Genomic DNA, 25245 nt, shown 5'->3' with positions numbered 1-25245 from the left:
GCTTTCTTGTAATCAATCCAGGCTGTGCACAGGTTGGTATGTCGGGACCTTCAGTCTTGTGCGACTGTTCTGTCAACCAGGAGCTGATGTTTGGCTCCTCTGGTATCTCTACAAATGCCCTTCTGTGCTTCGCTCATGTATTGATCCACTTATCTTAGCTGCAATGATGCCTGACATGAGCTTCCATGTTGTGGAGAGACAGGTTATTGGACGGTAGTTGGATGGGACTGCACCCTTTGACGGATCCTTCATGATCAGGATCGTTCGCCCTTAGGTTAGCCATCCTGGGTGAGTCCCATCCCTCAGCAGCTGGTTCATTTGTGCTGCTAGGCGCTCATGGAGTGCTGTGAGTTTCTTTAGCCAGTAGGTGTGGACCATGTCCGGGCCTGGTGCTGTCCAGTTCTTCATATCTGAGACTCTTTCTTCTGGGACTTCCGGGTAGAGTGAACGCTGTCGCGTTTTGGCTGCCGCTGCTCTCCCACAAACTTTTGTGTTTAACGGTGTTTTTACGCTCGATTGTTTTACTGTTTCGCATGGAATCACTATCATCATCTCACAGTCATTCCACCCAGCCCCCATTCACGCCTGCCTCGCACTCGCAACTATCTTCGACTGTTTCGTCCCGGCGTCTCAGCGTCCTACCTGTCAACCTGTCGCTCCTCCATCGACCTGTCAAGGGTCTGCTCCAGTACTCGGTGGCCGAGCTCCTTCGGCTCCGCTTCCAATGGCTGGGCCCTCCTCCTGCTCTACACCGTCTCCCGGACATCGTTCGCTTTCCTTCCCGGAAATATATTCATCGTGGGTCTCGTCGGGGCTTCTGCCTCAACCGATCCAACACTATCATCTCCTTCTGGTCTTCCTCCCGTCGGCCATCCAGAAACGCCGGCCGATCCATCGACCATCGTGCGTTAGCCGGCTTGGCTAGGTCGGCTAACGGCCCCCGCAGCAGCGAGACTGCCGCCGTCAACTTCGGGCTAATTAACATCCGTTCGCTTACTGGGAAGGGTAATCTCATTCAAGATATCCTCACGGACCGTAAGCTTGACATTCTTTGCTTGAATGAAACCTGGCAAACTCCCGGGGACTTCTCACAGTTGAACGATTCCACTCCCCCGGGATTTGTTTACATTTCCAAGCCCCGCGATTCTGGTCGCGGAGGAGGTCTCGCGATAGTATACCGCGAGAAGTGGAAAGTACTTCCGGTTTCTCTCCCGCCACTTTCCTCCTTTGAATGAATACTGTCCTCACCCATCTCTCCTCTCTGTCACCAAATGTAATAATCCTGGGAGATTTTAATATACATATGGACAACACCGCTCTTCCTCTCACCATTGACTTCACTTCTTCAATTAACAGTGTTGGTTTTGATCAATTTGTAGATTTTCCCACACACATCAAAGGTCACACCCTGGATCTGATCTGCTGCTCTGGTATTTCCCCCTCCAACTGCTGATGAACTTCCAATAACGGACCACTTCCTAAATCTCATTCAACATTACACTCCAGCTCTCAACTGCCAAATCACCCCGGATCATTGTTTACCGTAATATTAAAGACATTAACATTGACTCTCACTACATGGCTGACCACCCTGACTCCGGACATTGACTCCACTCCTGATGATTTGGTTTTCCGATATAACTCTGGTCTCACCAGCATCCTCAATACGCTCGACCCTGTCAAGTCCCGCTCTGTCCTTTTTACTCGGTCTGCCCCTTGGTTCACCCCTCATCTACGTTCCTTGAAAGCCCGAACCCGGCAGCTTGAGAGACTTTATAGGAAAACCGGCCTCACTGCTCACAAGGACATCTATGCAGCTCAACTATCCCTCTACAAGGATTCCATCTCTCAAGCAAAATCACATTACTACTCCGGACTCATCTGCTCCAATGCTGGAAATACTAAGACTCTCTTTTCCCTTTGGAACAGAATCACTCAATCTCCTGACTCCCTACCACCTCACTTTTACTCTCGTGACACCTGCAACGCACTTCTCCTCTTTTTCAATGAAAAAATCAACAGAATCCACCAGCATCTGGGCTCCTCTGTACCTTTCCCCTCATCTGACCCTCTCACCCCTTGAAAACTGTTCTCTTCTTTTGAACTCCCCCATCTCTCATTAATTTCAGACCTCATCATTAAATCCAAGACTTCCTCCTGTCAGCTCGATCCCCTCACCACAGTTCTGGTCAAATCCTGCCTACCCTATCTGCTTCCCTTCATCTCAGCCATTATCCATTCCTCTCTGTCGACTGGAATTGTTCCTGTGCTCTTCAAAACTGCAGCTGTCACCCCAATCCTGAAAAAACCTGGTTCAGATCCCAATGACTTCAATAACCTACGCCCCATTTCCCATCTTCCCTTCATGTCGAAAATTCTGGAGAAAACTGTCGCCTCTCAGCTCCACTCCCACCTCACCGACAATAGTCTTTATGAACAATTCCAGTCCGGCTTCCATCACCGTCACAGTACTGAAACAGCCCTCATAAAAATCACAAACGATCTTCTCATGGCAGCAGACTCTGGCCTTATCTCCATCCTCATCCTCCTTGACCTGAGTGCAGCCTTCGACACAATCTCTCACCCCATCCTCCTCAATAGACTCTCTACCATAGGCACCACCAACACCCCTCTACATTGGTTCCACTCATATCTCACTGGTCGCTCTCAGTTCATTCAACTTGATTCTTTTACTTCACAATCCCTCCCCGTTTCTTCTGGTGTTCCCCAGGGTTCTGTACTCGGTCCGCTCCTCTTCATTGTCTACCTCCTTCCACTCTGAAACATTTTCCGCAAATTTGGCTTACACTTTCACTGCTTTGCGGATGACACCCAGCTCTATCTCTCCAGCAAACCCGACGCTTCTCTCCCACCCTCGTCCCTCTCTCACTGTCTCTCAGAAATCAAATCTTGGTTCACCCAAATTTCCTCAAGCTAAACAGCAATAAAACTGAACTCCTACTCGTCGGTACCAAATCCACTCTAAACAAAGCCGACAGTTTCTCCCTCACAATTGATAATGCCACTATAGCTCCTTCCCCTCAGGTGAAGAGTCTGCGTGTCATCCTTGACAGTTCACTATCCTTTCACTCCCACATCAATAACATTACCCGGTCCGCTCATTTCCACCTTCGCAATATAAACCGCCTCCGTCCCTCACTCACTCCGCACACCACCGCTATCCTTGTTCACAGTCTCGTCACTTCCCTTATTGACTACTGCAACTCACTCCTCTTCGGTGTCCATCAAAAATTCCTCCATAAACTTCAACTTGTTCAGAATTCAGCAGCCCGGATCATCACGAGAACCCCCTCCTTCCATCATATCACCCCCATCCTCCGACAGCTCCACAGGCTTCCTGTCAAACTTAGAATCAACTTCAAAATACTTCTCTATACATTCAAAGCCATCCATAACCTTGCGCCCCCCTATCTGTCAGATCTTCTTCAAATCTCCATTCCTTCTCGCTCACTCAGGTCCTCATCCTCCCTCCACCTTTTTCTACCCTCTGCCCGTCTCAGTACAATGGGGTGCAGAGCCTTCAGTCGCTCTGCCCCCAAACTCTGGAACTCACTTTCTCCCAACATTCGTAATATTGACTCTCTTTCCTTATTCAAAACACAGCTCCAAACCCACCTATTCAGACTTGCCTACCCGCCTTAAATCTTTCTTTCTTGATTTATTATTTTATCTGTGTTTTACTATTGGTCTTGGCTGTACAGTGTCCTTGTGTGTTGTGAAAGGCGCTTACAAATGTGATGTATTATTATTATTATTATTTCTTGTATGTCTGCCACTGTTATGGTAACTGGGTTCTTCTCAGGGAGGTTGCTTTGCTCCTCTCTCAGGGTCACCAGCCATTGTGCACTGCTGTTATGTGCAACCTCCTTCTCCCATATGCCTTTCCAGTACCTTTCAGTTTCCAGTCTTGGTGGGTCAGCTCTGAGCCACTGAGCGTACACTTTCGCAGATTGGGTTGCGAACAGCCTGTTTATTCGTCTGGCCTCATTCTCTTTCGTGGACCGCTTTAGGCAGCTGGACAAGGCTTGGAGCCTTTGTTTGGCAGTTTCGAGTGCTTCAGGTATGGTCATCTGGATGTACCTCTCGGGTATCGGCCTTTTCATCCCACCTCTCTGGGCCTCCGTCAATTGACTCACATCTTCCCGAGCTGCCTTGAGCTGCCTCCACCAAGTCTTTTCCATGGTGGGTAACGTTTTTAATGGCTTCCATATAGCCAAGCATCTCAAGGATCACTGACGCTGAAGCGTATATCAGCTCATTGGTTTCCGTGATCGTTACGGTAGGGATCGCCCTCAGTGCTGCATTCACACTTTCCATGAGACTTTCAGGTGGTACGTCAAGTCAAGTCAAGTCAACAGTATTTCTAGAGCACTTTCAAACAGCCATCGCTGCATACAAAGTGCTGTACATGGAGCGATTTAGCATGCACAATAAACAGTAAGACAAAGCACCAAACAGTAAAATCAAGAACAAATCTAAGTCATGCTGGGTCAAACGCCAAAGAATACAAGTGAGTTTTGAGGAGGGCTTTGAAGAGGGGCAGCGAGGAGGCTTGCCGAATGTTCAGTGGGAGGTCATTCCAGAGAGAGGGACCAGCAAGAGAAACGGCTCGATCCCCTCTCAGCCTCAGTTTAGTTCTTGGTACTTCTAACAAAGAAGGGTCCACAGACCTGAGGCGCCGGGCAGGTGTGTAGGGGCGGATGAGCTCACTTCACATAGCCGTTGTAATTGGTTTCTAGGTTGCTTGTTTGTTTGTTTGTTTTGTTTGTTTATTGAACAGCCCAGCTTTCATTCTCACCATGATCTTAGCTTTCAGGTCAGTTGCTGCCTCGCTCAGCATTTCATTCATTGGGGGTGGCCTCCCAATCTCATCATCTCCATTCATTGGGGCTTGCCTCCCAATCTCTTTTATGACCTCCTCCTCTGATCTGGCAGCCTGTCGCCCTTCACCATGGAACCTGCGTTGTACCTCATCAATCTCAAGTTGTGACAGCAGTTGCTGTTTGTGGATGTTCGAACACTGAGCTACTAGTTGTTTCGTGGTCACCATTTATCTCACATTCTCTGTATGTAACCCCTTTGACTAGGGTTGCTTGAGTAGTAGCATTCCAACAGAGCCATGTTATCGCATCTCGCCCATCTCCGCTTTGTTTCAGTAGCCCATTTTTCATCAAGGTGCTCTGGTTTCCCAGCACCTGACGCAGACCTCTTTTGGCCGGGCGACATCTGAGTCGGCAAGTCATTCGTTTTATATTCTCTCATCATTTTAGGAGGTAGGAATTAGCGGGGCATTAGGCATTAGAACCCAAGCGGGGTTCGAACCACCGTCTCCCGTATGCCAAACCGATGCCTTACCAACTGAGCTATCCAGCCGCTATATGTATATATATTTTTTTCTAATATCACCTTGCCTTTATAGCATATCGCAGGGCGTAGTTTGCCCACCTCTGGGTAATCCTGAAAAATTGTATAGATTCTATACCATATGCATAGGTTTGTGTGGACTTGTAATAATAAGATGGGTGTGGCGCGCCCTCGCCTTGAAATTGGAAATTACAATTGAAATCAATTCCAAATTCAAATTGAATGAACTACCTATTTCTGGGAGTTAACCCATTCATCAATTTAATTTATTTCGCAATCAATCTATCACATCACAATCACCTCATTTGAGGTGGCGCTCCTGCTACATCATTTATACATCTTTTATCATCCACATCTCACTCATGGGAACTTTGGCCTCCCAACCTGACAACGTGTACCTCAAAAAGTAAATTCAAGCCAGAGTATACTGAATCAGAACCGCGTGGTTTTGCTTTGAAATTACTGTAGGTTGGGTCAACCCCTATGATCACATACCGACAAACCAGGATCAATTTGACTACATCAGAATAATAAGAGGTAATTTTTTTCTAATCCTGAAAAGGAAAGGGACGACGACTCAAAACAAACCCATTCGAGATCAGCAGCTCAGTCAGACCAACGTAATGAAAGTGATTGAGTGACAACCCCAATCCCCTGAACCTATGCTATTTTTATTACATTTTATGCCTAGCACATGTTAAGAATTTGATAATAAAGCTGACTTTGCCTAATCCCCCTGTGGCTTAGTGTGCCGGCTGAAATGCCAGTTCACAGTTGCCAGAGGTTAGTGGACTACATGCAACCCTGATGGGAAGCACTTTTCAGAATCAGTGGTGATACAATCTTTCTTAGTATTCTTTTACAAACAATGTTACTGTCAACCATTTTTGCGATTGTAGAGTAAATGGGGAAAAAAATCTAGACACTATCAATGTCTCTTCTTTAGGTAACCGTCCCTGCATTGTGCTGACAAGTCGTGTTCACCCCGGTGAATCCAATGCCAGCTGGGGAATGAAAGGCACCCTTGAGTTTCTCTGCAGTCGTGATCCAATCGCCCAGGCATTGAGAGAGACATTTGTCTTCAAGATCATCCCGATGCTAAACCCAGATGGGGTCATTAATGGAATGTGAGTATGGCGCAGAGGTAGAAGTAAGTCACATTTAGAAGTCACATGTACAGTGGCGTGAAAAAGTATTTGCGCCCCGTTCAGAATTTTTTTTCATATAAGATATCCTTTATTTGTCCCACACTGGGGAAATTTACAGCCTCCAGCAGCAAGAATGTGGGTAGAAAGAAGAAAGAAGAAAAAACAAACAAACACCGTTCAATTAAGTGCAATATGAATACAAAATGGATAAATTGCAGTGCTATTTACAATTGTTTTTCACATCATTTAATTATTATTATTATTATTGTTGTTATTTTTATTCAGCAGCCTGACAGCAGTCGGTAGGAACGAGCATCGGTATCTCTCCTTCTTGCAGCGCGGGTGTAACAGTCTCTGGCTGAAGGAGCTACCGAGTGCTGTCAGGGCGGGCTGGAGAGGGAGGGAGGGACTGTCCATTATAGCTTTTAGCTTAGTTAGCATCCTTCTGTTGCCCACCTCCTCCAGAGTGTCAAGGGAGCAGCCCAAGACAGAACTGGCCTTCCTGACCACTCGCTCCAGTCTCTTTCTGTCCCGGGCTGAGATGCTGCCTGACCAGCAGACAATGCCATAATGGATGGCCGAGGCCACCACCGAGTTATAGAAAGTCTTAAGGAGCGACCCCTGAACCCCAAAAGACCTCCTGAGTAGGAAGAGTCGGTCCTCTGCTGTCGGAGCTCTGTCCTTTCCTAATCAGGGTGTCCGTGTTTGTAGACCAGTCCAGTTTGTTGTTCAGAAGAACACCTAGGTACTTGTAGGAGGTCACCTCTCTATGTCCATACCCTGGATGTTTATCGGTGCTGGTGAGGACTGTTTCCTGCAGAAATCCACAACAGACTCCTTAGTTTTCCTCGGGTTGATCTGAAGGAGATTCTGCTGGCACTAGTCGACAAAGTCCTTCGTCAGTCCCCTGTACTCCCGATCGTCCCCCTCTGTAATGAGGCCAACAATCGTAGAGTCATCGGAGAACTTCTGAAGGTGGCAGTTTGGAGTGGCGTGTCTGAATATGTATAACACAACGGTTTCAAATCATCAAACCAATTTTTAACATCACTCAGAGACAATCCAAGGAACCACAAAATGCAGTTTTCAAATGACAATTCAACTTATCAAGGCACAAAAAAATCTTGCTAATTCTCTTTGAAAAAAGTAAGCGCACCCCATCCATTTGTTAACTCATAAAGTCACTGTGACAAACGACAAATTTGGGAAATGTGAGTTCAATTTCACAAGCTACACCCAAACCTGATTAGCACCACACTTGTTGAATCAAGGAATCACTTAAATAGAATCTGTCAGAGAACGTAGGCTACAAGTTCTCAAGAACCAACCCCTTCAATTCCTCGGCTGGGCTAGAAATTGTGTCTACAAAGGTTATGAACAGAATTGGTGACAAAGGACAGCCTTGGTGCAGACCAACCCTCACTGGAAATGATTCTGACATGCTGCCGACAATGCATACCAAACTCTGACATTGGTGGTATGGGGACCGAACAGCCCATGTCAGTGGGTTCGGTACCCCATAACCCCAAAGCACCCTCCACAGAACTCCCCGCATAACCCGGTCAAAAGATTTGGCGAGTTTCAATGTACCCTTGTTGACTCTCCTAAGGGTGTAGAGCTGGTCCACTGTTCCACGGCCGGGTCAAAAACCACACTGCTCCTCCTGAATCTGAGACTCGACTTCCCGATGGACCCTCCTCTCCAGCACCCCTGAATAGACCTTACCAAGGAGGCTGAGGAGTTTGATCCCTCTGTAGTCGGAACACACCCTCTAGTCCTCCCTTCTTAAAAAGAGGGACCACCATCCCGGTCTGCCAATCCAGAGTCACCCTCCTCGATGACCACGCAATGTTGCAGAGGCGTGTCGACCAGGACACTCCCACAACGTCCAAAGCCTTGAGGAACTCCTGGTAGATTTCATCCACCCCTGGGGCTTTGCCACCAAGGAGCTTTTTAACCACGTCGGTGACTTCAACCTCAGAGACACGAGAGCCCACCTCAGACTGACTGTGCTTCCTCTAAGGAAGGCGTGTTGGTGGAGTTGTGGAGGTCTTTGAAGCATTCTGCCCCCCGACTCACAATGTCTCGAGTCGAGGTCATCAGTGCCCCATCTCCACTGTAAACAGTGTTAATGGTGCACTGCTTACCCATTTTGAGACATCTGTGGACCAGAATATCCTCAAAGCTGTCCGGAAGTTGGCTTCCATGGCCTCACTGAACTCTTGCCATGCCCGGGTTTTTGCCTTGGTGACCGCTGAAGCTGTGTTCTGCTTGGCCAGCTGGTACCCATCAGCTGCTTTGGAGTCCCACAGGCCATAAAGGCCTGATAAGACTCCTTCAGTTTGACGGCATCCCTTCCTGTCAGTGTCCACCAGTGAGTTCTGGGGTTGCCGCCATAACAGGCACCGACCACCTTACTCAACTCAACTGTATTTATAGAGCACTTTAAAACAACCATCGCTGTATATAAAGTGCTATACATGAAGCAAATGGACATTGCAATCGGGACAACAGGACACCGTTTCATTGTTTGTGCAATGTTTGCCGCATGTTCAGCGAGTCATGGAAACAGTCCCCCAGGTGTCAACTTAAGATTTCGAATCCACGACTTGTTGGTTTAGATCAGGATTCTTATTTTTGACAATACTGTACATTGGAAAAGAGATACGCTCCATGCCAGAGTCTAAGTCATCTGGGTAACATACCAGCCCGCTATTCAAAAAGTCACGTTCGATCACAGCACCATCCTTCTATCGTAATAAAACAGTCAGTCAGACTTAGCTATTCTCACTCAAAGTAAAAGAGGCACATACAAATACTGATACAAACACATGACAAATACAAATAAAAAATTTGGAAAAGAGCGCCAATTAAAAATGTCACTCAAAACTACAATGTGTTTGGATTGGTAATGCCAGGCATGTCAGGTACAACTAATGCAAAAATAGACAGTAAACTGTATTTTCTCCAGCGCAAATGACAAGCATGACCATAGTCGTTTAAAAACCCTCTCGGGCTCAAATTAAGTTTTTGTCACAGGAAAAATCTGAAATTTGGGGAAGATTGTCATATGGGGTAGTAGTACACAATACAGACTTTTTTTTTTAGGAAAAGCTTCACATGTAATGTATTCTGGGAGGTTGCAGGTTGACAACATTGGCACAGTGTGGTAAATTAACGCCAAAAACGCCAATATTGAGATATAATACCAATAATAATATTGACGTCTCAAATCCTAATTGAGAAGGACAGGTCTGACAACAATTTGTAAAGCACAAAAATACTTTGCACTTTGTGTGTTGCCATTTGTGTGTAGCCATTCTTGCGCACACTGCATCGTCCACGTTTATCAGCATGGATGGGAAAATGATTGAATCAGTCTTGTCTGACCTCAACTGAAGGGGTTGTTCTTAGTTTTGGGCCATTCTTCATAACGGCATTCAGGTTTGATTGATCAGAAATAAGTTCAAGCACAGATTCATCCATGAACTGATCAAAACACCACTTTGGACTTGGTATTTCATCTGGTGGATGTGAGAATGCAGGTCCTTGGAATGAAGGGTGTCTGTCAGCTGCGCCTCCAAGAAAAAACTTTGTTTAGAGGAGCTGGCCCGGGCTGAGGCTCATCATCAACTGGGACCTCAGTGTCATTGTCTGCATGTACGTTATGAATTTCAACATCAAGTGTATTTGGATTAGGTATTGCTATTGTTCCCAGTGTCTCATCATCATCAAGGCTGAAGTCAGACTCGTATGCTTCAGCAGGTTCAACAAAATCTGGATCACCAATTTCATCGTCTGAAATGGATTTGATCTCAGATAAAGCACCATCAGAAAGGCAAAACATTTCAATGGCTTCCTTGAGTGAATAAGCTCTTTGTCGGCCTGCTATAACGCACCACACCTGCAACCAGAGTATTCTGCAAGCTAGTTTACTAAAAAAGCTTCCAGTCCAACAAAGATATATACTAAGATAAAATGTGCAATGGAATTTAGGGCATGGCATTATGCAATTGAGGTTGATCAAATCTGCCTCTTATACTGTTAACTTCACTCCAAATTATTTCATTTTCCATAGGATGCACCCTCAATGAAAACTCAAATCAATAAGTAAACACTGGTGATAGGAAAATACCCCTTGTATAGACTGTTGCTCAAAATATACAGTAGGTAAACTAGAAGACAAAGTATGTGGCATCCATTGGTACTCGTCCGGCCAAACGTTGCAAAGCTGCAACAATGAAATTGAGCTGGCCCTGGGGGAAAACCCAGAGGAGATAAACTCTACAAAATGACATATACTGTATCTCTATACTGTCATGATTCATCTTATACAGTTTTGGTTTCAAAATAAAGGAGATTGGTAGTAATACAATTATGAAATGGATGCCTCGAAAATGCTTTTCATGAGATTTTGGACGTGGTCTGTCATGTTCCGTTTGTAGTTATATTTGGGGGGGACTTTAATTTTGGCTGAACAAACCGGAAGTACCTAGTCCAGTGAAGACCTCGTGGTTTCGCGCTAGCTGTTGTCATTGTTTCTCGTTTTCTTCTTGAGTATATGCCTTGGAAAGCATCGTCTGTAAGTTGAACCCTGTTTAGACTGCACTTTCATGATATCTACCAAACTGTTACTTCAGTTTCAGCATTGGAAATGTGCAATATTAAGAACGATTTTCCGTCCGTTTTTGCTATGCTACATTAGCGCTTGGCTATCCATATTAGCATATGGGCTACTGCACGTTCGTTGCGGCTATTTTCAATGTTAACCGTGCATATTTTGGTTATTTCTGTTCCAAGCTTATATTGCGTTTTGAAAAGTTAACATTACAATGTACAGTGATGACACAGAGACATTTAATTTGAACGGTGTGAAACATCCCCCTTTTTGTGTTTTTATTTCTCTGTACAGTTTTACAAAAAAAAAATCTAAGGAAAAAGAAACTAAAGCTCCATCTCAACATTGTGGATCCTTGGTCTTTTTTCGTTGTTCGCTATCTGTCTATCTGTTCACGTCTCGGACACGGACAAGTAGGACAGAATAGTAAAAAGACGTCTTCACGGCGGGCAATACAACTACAAAACAGTTAACAATGACAGACAACGGCTCAGTATTCAACAACTATGGAGTCACGGGAAAAGAGCGGGCCCTCGAAACTCTGATGCCCGCACTCGATACTGCGTCCCTCCGATCTGCATCTACTGGATCCAACTCATCATCTGCCAGCAGAGCAGTTGCCAGGGCCCGCGCCAAAGTTGAAGCGGCGCGCACGAGAGCTCTCTACGCACAGCGCGAGGCAGAACTCAAGATGAAAGAAGCCCAGTTAGCAGTTGAGCTCACAAAATTGGGACACAAAAAGGAGGTAGCGGCAGCCACTGCAGAAGCTAGAGTCCTAGAAGAAGCGGCTGAGCTCGAGAGTTGCGAAGGAAGTAGGAGACCTCGACAGTCCGAAGTGAGCCTCAGCCCACACCGTATACGTGACTATGTCACCCAGCTCCAAACAGACTTTGAGGAGCCACCAGAACTCTCTCTGTATCCACCGCAAACCCCACATCCATCTGATGACAACCTAGTACCCGCCAGGCCAACGTCTGAAGCTCCGGCACCACGACCTAAAACACCAGCACCCACAGCTACAGTGCAGCACTGCGCACAGTCAACGCCAGCAGCTCCAATACGTCAGCCAACGAGTTCAAAGCCAGTAGCATGGAACTATCGCCCCGCTCAACTCTCCCCATCCGAGCTGTCCTTTGCAAGACAGACTTCTCCACTACAAGCCCCACAGCAAGCACATCCTGTCGACACCACGGGCATAAGCGACATTGCAAGGTACTTAATGCGCCAAGGACTTGTGAACTCTGGTCTATACCAATTCGACGATCGCCCAGAAAGCTATTGGTCGTGGAAGTCCTCTTTTCTCAACGCAATTGTAGACCTGAACCTTACTGCCAGCGAGGAGCTTGACCTGTTAACTAAATGGCTAGGAAAAGAGTCCTCCGAGCATGTTACAAGGATCCGTTCCGTGCACATCGCTAGTCCCGCAATGGGTCTACAACAAGCATGGGTGCGGCTACAAGAGTGCTACGGCACACCCGAAATGATAGAGACTGCCCTCTTTGAATGGTTAGAGCGTTTTCCGAAGATTTCCCACAAAGACGTCTCGAAGCTAAGAGAACTGGGAGACCTGCTGCAAGAGTTAAACGCTGCCAAGGCTGACGGCTACTTGTCTGGGCTCTCGTACCTGGAGACTGCCAGAGGCGTCAACCCTATCGTTCAGAAACTCCCACACGGCCGCCAAGAAAGGTGGTTATCCATAGGCTCCCTGTACAAAGAGCAGCACGGTGTTTCCTTTCCTCCTTTCGCGTACTTCACGGAGTTCATCTACAACGAGGCCCGCAGAAGAAACGATCCCAGCTTCTCACTCCAGCCTGTTCCTGAGAAATCTCTGAAGCTCGAGCCACCCGAAAGAGGACAAAGATTCGTCAAAGGACACGTCGCTACTCACAAGACAGACATCCCACCCAACAGCCCAGTTTTACAGTCAGACAGTTCAGAAGGTAAACTTGATATAAGTAAACAATGCCCCATTCATCAGAAACCCCATCCACTCAAGAAATGCAGGGGGTTTAGGAGCAAGCCACTCGAAGAACGCAAAGCCTACCTGAAGGAGAATGGTGTCTGCTTCAAGTGTTGCTCCTCCACAACCCACCAGGCTAAGAACTGTCACGCAACGCTGAAATGTATTGAGTGTGGAAGTGAGAACCACGTGACGGCGCTCCATCCTGGCCCTCCACCTTGGGACACCGAGAACAAGGAACCCTCCCCACAGCATGGCGGGGAGAGAGATGAGAAAACGCCTGAAGCTGATGTCACCTCCAAGTGCACAGAGGTCTGCGGCAAAGGGCAAAGCCTCCGGTCCTGTTCTAAGATCTGCCTGGCAAAGGTCTACCCCAAGGCGCACCCCGATAGAGCTACCAACGTCTACATCATCTTGGACGAGCAGAGTAACAGATCTCTAGCCAGATCGGAGTTCTTCAACCTCTTCCAAGTCAACGGTACAGACTCCCCTTACACACTCCGTACATGTGCAGGAATTACGGAAACGTCCGGGAGAAGAGCAACAGGTTTCCTCGCCGAGTCTCTGGACGGACAGACAAAGGTGATGCTTCCAACGCTAATTGAGTGTAAACATATGCCAGACGACCGTTCCGAAATTCCCACTCCTGAGATCGCTCAACACCACCGTCATTTGAAGTCCATCGCGAGCAAGATCCCTCGCCTGGATCCTAGTGCCCATATACTGATCCTTCTGGGACGCGATGTTCTCCAGGTCCATAAAGTTAGAGAACAGCGCAACGGTCCCCTCAATGCCCCCTTCGCCCAACGGCTTGACCTGGGATGGGTCGTCGTTGGAGATGTTTGTCTCGGGTCCGCCCACAAACCTTCATCTGTGATGTCTTACCGCACCAACATACTGGAGAATGGTAGACCGTCTCTTCTCACTCCATGCCCCAACCAGCTCCAAGTAAAGGAAAGGTTCGGCCCCGAACACCAGCAATCTACCTCGCAGCTCAACCTTCGTCAAGACACCCAAGTCTCCAATGACTGCAGTCTCGGCAGTACAATCTTCCAAACCACCAAGGATGACGACAAAGTAGGGCTCTCCATCGAAGATCGGATGTTTCTACAGTTCATGGACAAGGAGATGGTAATGGATGAAACTAACAGCTGGGTCGCGCCCCTCCCCTTCCGGTCCCCTCGTCGGCAACTCCCAAACAATAGAGAACAAGCTCTCAGCAGACTCAACTCCCTCCGCCGGACTCTGGTGAGAAAGCCGAAGATGCAAGCAGACTTCGTCTCATACATGCAAAACATCTTTGATCGTGACCACGCTGAGTAGCTCCACCGCTTCAAGAGGACAGGGAGTGCTGGTATTTGCCAATTTTCGGCATCTACCACCTGCAGAAACCGGACAAGATCAGGGTCGTCTTTGACTCCAGCTCTCAACATCAAGGCGTCTCCCTGAATGACGTGCTTCTCACCGGTCCTGATCTGATTAACAGCTTGTTGGGAGTCTTGCTGCGCTTCAGGCGAGAGGAAATTGCCATCATAGCCGACATCGAACAGATGTTTCACAGCTTTGTCGTTCGTGAAGACAACAGAGACTTCTTGTGGTTCCTGTGGTTTAAGGAGAATGACCCCAACCAGGAGATCATCGAGTATCGCATGAAGGTTCATGTCTTCGGCAATTCACCCTCTCCAGCCGTAGCCATTTACGGTTATCATCAAGCAGCCAAACACGGAGCAGATGAATACGGGAAGGAGGCCAAAGACTTTGTGGAACGCAATTTCTACGTCGACGATGGTTTGACCTCACTCCCATCAGCTGCAGCAGCAGTCAACCTACTGACAAAGACACAGGCAATGCTTGCTGCTTCCAACCTCAGACTCCATAAAATAGCGTCAAACTGCCCAGAGGTGCTAGAAGCTTTTCCCCCCGAAGATCATGCTAAAGGACTAGACAACTTGGATTTCGATGACAGTTCTGACCTTATCCAGCGCAGCCTCGGTCTTAGCTGGGAGCTCAAACAGGACGTCTTCACCTTCAAAACGACGGCTACAGAGAAGCCCTACACCCGCAGAGGTGCTTTAGCCACCGTGAACAGTTTGTTTGACCCCCTTGGCCTTGTTACGCCAGTTGTCATTCAGGGGAAGTTCCTGCTGAGAGAACTCACCTGTAATGAAACTCTCGACTGGGATACCCCTCTACCGGATGAGAAGGAAGCGGAATGGAAGATGTGGAAAGAGTCACTACAGCATCTACAAGATATCAAGATGCCGAGAGCATATGCTACGTCTCTGTCAACCGCTGAGAGGAAAGAGCTCCACATTTTCTCCGATGCTTAAGTGAAAGCTATCGCTGCTGTGGTCTACCTCAGGATCATCGACAGCAATGGAGAATGTCATGTCGGGTTTGTACTCGGGAAAGCTAAGTTGGCCCCTCCTACTGCCCACACTATACCCAGACTTGAACTTTGTGCTGCCGTTCTAGCTGTGGAAATGACAGAGCTAGTGAAAAACGAGCTGGACGTTAACATCGACTCTATGCAGTTCTACACCGATAGTAGAGTCGTATTCTACTATCGGTTCTACGTGTACGTCTGCAACCGGGTGCAGCGAATCAGGAAGTTCACCAAACCAGAACAATGGCGCTACATCCATACGGATCAAAATCCAGCTGATTTTGGCACACGATCAGTGCCTGCTGCTGAACTCAAGCCAACAACATGGCTCACGGGACCCACCTTTCTGTCCATGCAGGATGGAATTCCCACTCATGAAGAAGAATCCTACGAACTAGTCGACCCAGACTCCGACAGCGAGGTTCGTTCCCATGCGACAGCTATCACAAACTCTCCTCCACAGCTGGGATTGTATCGCTTTGAAAGGTTCTCGTCATGGAAGTCCCTTGTGAGAGCTATAGCATCCTTGTCCAACCTAGTGAAGAGGAAAAAGGCTGCAATCATACTCGACTGCAAGGCCAAAGGTCCTAGACCTTGCTCGGTTAAAGAACTGTCAGCGGCTAAGACTGATCATTCGCTGTGTTCAAAGGGAGACCTACAAGAAAGAGTTTGACTGCTTAGCCGCTGCAAAGAACATCCCCGAGAACAGTTCCCTACGAAAACTGGACCCCAACGTGGATGAGGACAGTCTTCTACGGATAGGAGGAAGACTCAAGCACGCAGCTCTCGACACAAACGAACAGTTTCCAATCATCGTTCCAACTCACAGTCACATCGCGACACTCCTTATGAGGCACTACCACGAGAAAGTCAAGCACCAGGGCCGAGTCTTCACTGAGGGATCCATCCGAGCAGCGGGATACTGGATCGTGGCAGCCAAACGGTGCATTAACAACATCCTCCACAAATGCGTGACCTGCAATAAGCTTCGCGGGAAGATATGTATTCAGAAGATGGCAAATCTCCCCCCAGACCGTTTGAGCTCGGAACCACCTTTTACGTATGTGGGACTTGATGTGTTCGGGCCCTGGGCTATCACTACGAGATGTACCCGTGGTGGCCAGGCAAATAGCAAACGAGGGGCGGTCCTCTTCACCTGCATGAGCACACGCGCAGTACACATTGAGCTCATTGAGGCGATGGACACATCCTCTTTCATCAACGCCTTGCGACGATTTTTGGCAATGAGAGGACCAGTGAAACAAATTCGGTCGGATTGCGGGACAAATTTTAAAGGCGCTTGCAAAGAACTACACATGTTGGTCACAAACCCCGAAGAACCTAATGCCAACAAGTACTTGGGGGAACAAGGATGCACGTGGATCTTTAACCCTCCACACTCCTTCCACATGGGAGGAACGTGGGAACGTATGATCGGAGTCTCCAGACGGATTCTTGACTCCATGCTACAGGAAAATCTCCAGTCACGCCTTACACACGAGGTATTGTCAACCATGATGGCTGAGGTAGCTCCAATCATCAATGCCAGACCCCTCGCACCGATATCTTCCGATCCAGAGTCTCCTTTCCTATTGACCCCGTCATCGTTGCTGACACAGAAGGTGCACCGTCTCCCTGCTCCTCCTGGAGCCTTTGACAAGAAAGACCTCCATCGTCAACAATGGAGACAAGTCCAACATCTTGCTAACGTCTTCTGGAACAGATGGAGACGCGAGTACCTTCCCACGCTACTGACCCGCAGTAAGTGGCAGGATGTCAGACCTAACGTCAAGGAAGGTGACCTAGTGTTGCTCAAAGACAATCAAACCAAAAGAAATGAATGGCCACTTGCAGTCGTGACAAAGACTTTTCCTGGCCAGGACGGTATGGTTAGGAAGATCGAGCTGAAGGTCACCCGATCTGGATCTCCAAAGACATTCTTGAGACCTGTTTCTGAAACTCATTGCAGCTGAAAACTGAATCTTCATATTTTTACTTCTTGTTAATTGACAATAGTGGTATAAAATATATACCAGACGGGGAGTGTCATGTTCCGTTTGTAGTTATATTTGGGGGGACTTTAATTTTGGCAGAACAAACCGGAAGTACCTTGTCGTGTTGCGTATTTGGTTAGATTCTACGGCACTTTAATTTTGGTAACACAAACCGGAAGTACCTAGTCCAGTTAAGACCTCATGGTTTCGCGCTAGCTGTTGTCATCGTTTCTCGTTTTCTTCTTGAGTATATGCCTTGGAAAGCATCGTCTGTAAGTTGAACCCTGTTTAGACTGCACTTTCATGATATCTACCAAACCGTTACTTCAGTTTCAGCATTGGAAATGTGCAATATTAAGAACGATTTTCCGTCCGTTTTTGCTATGCTACATTAGCGCTTGGCTATCCATATTAGCATATGGGCTACTGCACGCTAGTTGCGGCTATTTTCAATGTTAACCGTGCATATTTTGGTTATTTCTGTTCCAAGCTTATATTGCGTTTTGAAAAGTTAACATTACAATGTTATGACACAGAGACATTTAATTTGAACGGTGTGAAACATCCCCCTTTTTGTGTTTTTATTTCTCTGTACAGTTTTACAAAAAAAAAATCTAAGGAAAAAGAAACTAAAGCTCCATCTCAACATTGTGGATCCTTGGTCTTTTTTCGTTGTTCGCTATCTGTCTATCTGTTCACGTCTCGGACACGGACAAGTAGGACAGAATATGGTCTTTGGGTTCAAAAGACACTAACTCCAGCTGTTTTCTAAAAGAAAGCTGAGCGACCTGCACAAAATTATAAATTCCATCAGAGAGCCCATATTCAATCAAAAGCCATCATGTATTTTGTTCCACCGCAGGAATCGCTGTGACCTGAACAGAGAGGATTTGAATCGTCAGTGGTGTAAACCAGACCCTGTTCTTTGTCCAACCATCTACCATACCAAAGGCTTCCTCTACTACCTCAACAGTGTTGGACGAACTCCTCTGGTAAACTGGATATTTTCTTGCTAGTGTCCTTTCCAGACATGTGACACCTTATGCTATGTTCCCAACAAGCAATGATGTTTGTTTATTTCGTTTCACTGTAGTACTGTTTGGAATGGGAAACATTAATACAACTTTGGTTTCCACCTATTGTGATAAAAGTCTGATGTAAATAGTGTGACATGATATGAACACAATATAGTCTACCCTAGGAGTGAATTAAAAAACGAAGAGTCGTGCTCCTTCCAAAATATTATACACCATCGATGAACGTGATGAATGTCGATCATTCAACTCCGGTAAAGTACTTTAGGTAGTGTTGAGTTGAAAAGACCATGGTACGGATCGTTTTTTGTTCATATTTAGTTTCTTATTTAGTTGTTTGGTGTCTTCACAAATTCTGAGATTGAGGAAACTTAGTCTGTTATATTTCTCTTGTATTGCTTTTATTCTCAGTGACAAAATATTGATAAAGTGAACACACACTGCTTTTGGTAACTGAGCAATGTTTCCAAAATGAAAAAGAAATCACACAAACTTTAAAAAAAACTGTCACAATGAAACAAAACAAAGAAAGAAAAAAAAGAAAGGCCTAAATTTTTCACACCACGCATGCTCTGTAGACTTATGACGACCTCGAAAAATTTATTTCTGCACCATTTGCATAACTAATTGAGAATCCATGACTTAGAGTGTCCAATAAACCTACCATGAACGTTTTTGTAATGTGGGAGGAAACCGGTACCAGAGAAAACCCACACAAGCATGGAGAGAACATGCAAACTCCATACAGGAAGGTCTTGAGTTAGGCAGACGTGTAAACCAGTCCACCACCGTGCCATTGTGTGTCTGTGCGCACGCACACACACACACACACACACACACACACACACACATGCATATATATATCTATATATATATTGCGCGTCGTCCCGCACGCGGTCTGTCCTTCCGTCTGTCCCTTTTCAAAACGTACCTACTTCACCGCGCCGCCAATGCGCCGCTCAGGCAGTGGCTCACTACGATCGCGCGGGCATCTTGGCGAAAAAATGTTGTCTACCCACAAGCATTGCAATAAAATTGTTAGTTATTTAGTAGAGCTAAACATCTCTTTATTTTCGCGATAAGCAATGAAGATGAACAAAAAGTTGAACCAAGCAACAACACTTTTGTGGCCCGAAGGCCCACCTTACCAGCCTTCCGCAGGAACTAGCTGATGAGCCGCCCGGAGGGCGGCGAACCACCACCTTACCAGCCTTCCGCAGGAACTAGCTGATGAGCCGCCTGGAGGGCGGCGAACCAGCTAGTACTGTATATATATAAACTGAAAAACCATCTGCGACAATGGGAATCCCTGGGTGTCGCAACGGAAGTCTGCTTTTTTTGGCTTTTACTCTTTCTACTATTTGGAGTTATTAATCAATTTCCACGGAAGTGCTTACTTTAAAATGATAATCTAAAGTCTTTGTCAGAAAGTTCTTGAAGAAAGACAAAGACAAAATTTGCCATTGTCAGACATTTGTACACATGAAGTCATCAGTGTTTACAAATGTTCCCAGTGGTGCAAAGAACTTTCCATAACCCATTCCCTTAGACATTCTGCTAATGAATCATTACTTGGCTTCAAACGTTTTGTATGTAGAACAAATCAACCTCTAACAATACATTTAGCACATTGTGTGCTCATGTCTTGGTGTATCAGATGCCAGCTCAGCTGTGCAAGTGTACATTTGTCAAACCTCACTCCTGGGAATGCTCAAAGAGGGTGCTGGTTAACGGCCCAAGATTTGAGCTTTTTGGTCAATCTACTCAACTTCCAACTGGTGCCAGGATGGCAGTGCATGTTCAACGCACGTGTGGTTATCGCGAAGAATCACCACTGTGACATAGGAGCGTGTTTTGTTGAACAATGATGTCACATTGTCGATGTGTTTACCCCAGGCATGTCCAGCTCCAGGCCTGGAGGACCACTGTTCTGCCTGTTTCCCAGCTCTCCCAGCTGCAACACCCCTGATTCAGATGATCACCTCATCAGCCAGATCTGAACCAGCATTAGAACCTTTCTAGTTATTTGAATCAGGTATGTTGCATCTGGGAGAGCTCGAAAACAGGCAGGACAGTGGCCCTTGAGGACTGAGTTTGGACACCACTGGTCTACCCTGCATGTGTGTTGGGAACAACACAATCATGCCTTGACCTCAGATATTCACACATATGGCACAGACATTATATTTTGCATATAGTCTGCTTATATATGGGAAACTGGCATAGTTGAACGATGGTGTCGTGTTTTAGATGTGTCGATCCTGTGTACTTTTGTTTGGAACTTAGAGTGATGCCTGAGGTGATACATGGCTCTGTGACCCTTTTTTGAAGAGTGTGGAGCAGGACATTGAATTTATCAGTACATCTTTGTGATGCGTGTATTCAGACAGTTATTTTCACATTTTCTTGAAAGCGACCAATAGGTTCATGTTGTAAATGTATTGACTTTGATGAATGATAAAGTATTTGGTCTGATGGGATTTTCCCATCTTCTCTTAGCTTCACAGTTGCTTGTTTTTCTCTCATAGACATCACTTTGGTTATTGTGTAGGTTGCAACTCTTCATGTTTACAAATGGAGCCTTCAGAGACAAATCCAAATCTAAAACGTTTACGTTTATTGCTATTTATTGTTTAAATAATTCGTGTAGTAAGAAACACCAGGGCAACAAAACAGATCTCAGTCACGTGTTCCAATACTTTTAGTCACAACATGGGTGGTTTCAAACAAATAATGGGCTAACTTGTGCATCAAATGCAGAAGTAAATATCTTGAATAAAAGTTTCAGTGTTGATGGGTTATTTCCTTTCATCTTTTGATGTCAAACCCAAATATTTTCAGTTGACAGCTAAAAGAAAGGTAATATCCTGGGATTTGGAGGGGAGCGTGCCTTAACGTTTAATGCTGTTTATTTTTGTTGGTGTACATTTCTAAATTTCATAATGTCTGATATTTCTTCCAGGTCTTCTGTGACTATCATGGGCATTCTAGAAAAAAAAATGTTTTTCTGTATGGCTGCAGTGTAAAGGAAACTCTATGGCAATCAGGTTCTACATTTGACACTGCAGGACTGAAAGAGGACCCTGGATATAGAGTAAGACAAATGCAAAGCAACACTATCGTGATATGGTTTCATGTCAAAATTATAGTGTTGTGATTTTTATGTAAACTGTTTTTGTTTTGTTTTTTTGCGGTGGCATTGCTTAAAACTATTTAGTTCTTTTCACTTTTTCTTTTTCGAGACTCTTGCAAAGGCCTTGGATCGTATTGCACCAGCCTTCTCTTTTAACAGCTGCAGCTATACGGTAATACGAACAACTTGATTTCATGTTTTGTCATTTGTCAGTCTGATCAATAAAGAGCAAACATTAAATATTACCTCATCTGCCTTTTACAAACCGTCAGTCAGAATTTACACATACATCTCCATGTACTTCTGAATACAGTCTGTGAGGTTTCCCATTACTTGTTCCACCACAATAAAGGGAATACAGATTTTAAAAGATTTGTCTGATGCTTATATTTTTTTAAACCACAAAAATAGATTTTATAATCACTGCAGGTAGTTTGGTAGATGTTTGTTTTAGTTTTTACAGAGAAATGCATATAAGAGCATCGTCATCCGAATTGTATGAAGTGACAAAATAAGCAATTTATTAGAATCATATCAATCCTAATGTTGTGCCTTTCTTTCCAATTCCTAATTATTACTAATCTGGTTTTCTCAGGTAGAGAAGTCCCGTTCTGCCACTGCCAGAATTGTTGTCTGGAAAGAGTTGGGCGTGCTGAGAAGTTATACCATGGAAAGCACTTACAATGGTTTTGACCAGGGAATATACAAGGTTTGTGAAATTAGAAGTTTCCAGACTGTTCGCCCAACATTCATACTCGTGACTGTGTCGTGTACACTCCTCTAAACTGTATTCAACTCTTGACCGGAGTTGAGTTGACACATCCTGTAAGGGTATTAATATCATTCATTGGTGTCTTTTTATTTGAAAAAAAAATAATTCAAGGAAAACATCTCAAACAGAACCTGGACTGAAGGGACAGAGGACAGTGATAGATACCGAAAGTAAATGGAAGAATGTAAGAAGGGTGAGAAAACAACCTCTTCATGAGCCATTCCCTTATTGTGGTAGAGGGGTTTGTACATACCAATGATTCTAGTAGTTTATTTGCCTCGGGCTTTATGCCCGAGCAAAGTCAACCATTGTAAACAGGGCCTACGCTACCGTTCAAAAGTTTGGGGTCACATTGAAATGTCCTTATTTTTGAAGGAAAAGCACTGTACTTTTCAATGAAGATCATTTTAAACTAGTCTTAACTTTAAAGAAATACACTCTCCTAATAGCTAGTGTGGTAAATGACTATTCTAGCTGCAAATGTCTGGTTTTTGGTGCAATATCTACATAGCTGTATAGAGGCCCATTTCCAGCAACTATCACTTCAGTGTTCTAATGGTACAATGTGTTTGCTCATTGGCTCAGAAGGCTAATTTATGATTAGAAAACCCTTGTTCAATCATGTTCACACATCTGAAAACATTTTAGCTTGTTAAAAAAGCTACAAAACTGACTTTCCTGTGAGCAGATTGAGTTTCTGGAGCATCACATTTGTGGGGTCAATTAAACGCTCAAAATGGCCAGAAAAAGAGAACTTTCATCTGAAACTCGACAGTCTATTCTTGTTCTTAGAAATGAAGGCTATTCCATGCGAGAAATTCCTAAGAAATTGAAGATTTCCTTCAACGGCGTGTACTACTCCCTTCTGAGGACAGCACAAACAGGCTCTAACCAGAGTCGAAAAGTGGGAGGCCGCGTTGCACAACTGAGCAAGAAGATAAGTACATTAGAGTCTCTAGTTTGAGAAACAGAAGCTTCACAGGTCCCCAACTGGCATCTTCATTAAATTGTACCCGCAAAACACCAGTGTCAACATCTACAGTGAAGAGGCGGCTGCGGGATTCTGGGCTTCAGGGCAGAGTGGCAAAGAAAAAGTCATATCTGAAACTGGCCAATAAAAGAAAAAGATTAAGATGGGCAAAAGAACACAGACACACAGAGGAAGACTGGAAAAAAGTGTGGATGGTTGAATCCAAGTTTGAGGTGTTTGGATCACAAAGAAGAACATTTGTGAGACGCAGAACAAATGAAAAGATACTGGAAGAGAATACCTGACGCCATCTGTTAAGCATGGAGGAGGTAATGTGATGGTCTGGGGCTGCTTTGGTGCTGGTAAGGTGGGAGATTTGTACAGGGTAAAAGGGATTCTGAATAAGGAAGGCTATCACTCCATTTTGCAACACCATGCCATACGTGGACAGCGCTTGATTGGAGCCAATTTCATCCTACAACAGGACAATGACTCCAAACACACCTCCAAATTGTGCCAGAACTATTTAGAGCAGAAGCAGGCAGCTAGTATTCTATCGGTAATGGAGTGGCCAGCGCAGTCACCAGATCTGAACCCCATTGAGCTGTTGTGGGAGCAGCTTGACCATATGGTATGCAAGAAGTGCCCATCCAACCAATCCAACTTGTGGGAGCTGCTTCTGGAAGCGTGGCGTGCAATTTCTCCAGATTACCTCAACAAATTAACAGCTAGAATGCCAAAGGTCTGCAATGCCGTAATTGCTGCAAATGGAGGATTCTTTGACGAAAGCAACGTTTGATGTAAAAAAAAAAATCTTATTTAAAATACAAATCATTATTTCTAACCTTGTCAATATCTTGACTCTATTTTCTATTCATTTCACAACGTTTGGTGGTGAATAAGTGTGACTTTTCATGGAAAACACAAAATTGTTAGGGTGACCCCAAACCTTTGAACGGTGTGGGACCAGAGGAAGTTTGCGTCACAGATTCCCAATGTTGATTTACAGACATAAATGTGATTTTCCATTGCCCGGACGCAGGGACCCACTCTGGAACTAGGCATGGAGGTGAGGCAAGAGGGTCGGCTGCAGCGTGAGCTGGGCAGCAGCCAGAGGCCTTACACCCCGGCTGGAGAAGCTGGCTCTCGGGAGATGGAATGTCGCCTCTCGAGGCAGGGAAGGAGCCTGTGAGGTTGAGAAATTCTGACTATAGTCAGGCTTGTCTCCACACTCAGCTTATTCTCTGTGAGGGGCTGAACTCTCTTCCCTCTCGAGTTGCCTACGATAAGAGGCGCCAGGCAAATGTGGACATACTTATTGCCCTCCTACCTGATGCTCATCTATTGGGGTTCACCCAGGTGGACAAGAGGCCAGAAGCCGTACTCCCCGGCTGTAGAATCTGGCTCTTGGGACATGGAATGTCACCTCAGACTCCATTGTTGTGCTCGAGGACTTCAATGCTCACTTGGGTAATGAAAGTGAGACTTGGAAGGGTGTGATTGGAAGGAAAGGCCATGGGTACAGGCTTGCCAAGCAGAATGCGCCTTTGGTGGTTGCTGAGGCAAAAAACTCGAGCATGGAAGGAGTTCGGTGAAGCCATATAAAAGAAGTACTGGATGGCTTCAAGAATATTCTGTTCCATCATCCTGCGTCTCAGGATAGGTAAGCAATGCACCATCACCACTGTGTATTGTGGGGATGAGGTGCTGCTGACGTTGACTCAAAACATCGTGAGTCAGTGGAGAGAATACTTTGAAGACCTCCTCAATTCCACTGCCGCACCATGCCATGAGGAAGCAGAGACTGGGATCTCTGAAGGAGGTTCTCCTATCCTCCAAGTTGAG

General features: G+C 45.7%; 1 protein-coding gene across 1 annotated transcript in view; it reads left to right on the top strand.

The window, feature by feature from the left end:
* LOC127597650 (cytosolic carboxypeptidase 4) overlaps positions 1 to 25245 on the top strand; it is a 121393-nt gene that overhangs the window by 88963 nt on the left and 7185 nt on the right. Inside the window, exons 20-24 of the mRNA XM_052060825.1 lie at positions 6332 to 6512; positions 18354 to 18483; positions 21488 to 21619; positions 21768 to 21830; positions 22254 to 22367. Of these exons, the coding sequence (XP_051916785.1) occupies positions 6332 to 6512; positions 18354 to 18483; positions 21488 to 21619; positions 21768 to 21830; positions 22254 to 22367 (620 nt within the window). The remainder of the gene's footprint in view (positions 1 to 6331; positions 6513 to 18353; positions 18484 to 21487; positions 21620 to 21767; positions 21831 to 22253; positions 22368 to 25245) is intronic.

Source organism: Hippocampus zosterae, chromosome 3 (genome assembly GCF_025434085.1).
Source record: "Hippocampus zosterae strain Florida chromosome 3, ASM2543408v3, whole genome shotgun sequence".
NCBI classification, from domain to species: Eukaryota; Metazoa; Chordata; class Actinopteri; order Syngnathiformes; family Syngnathidae; genus Hippocampus; species Hippocampus zosterae.
This window is presented reverse-complemented; position numbering and strand designations above follow the sequence as displayed.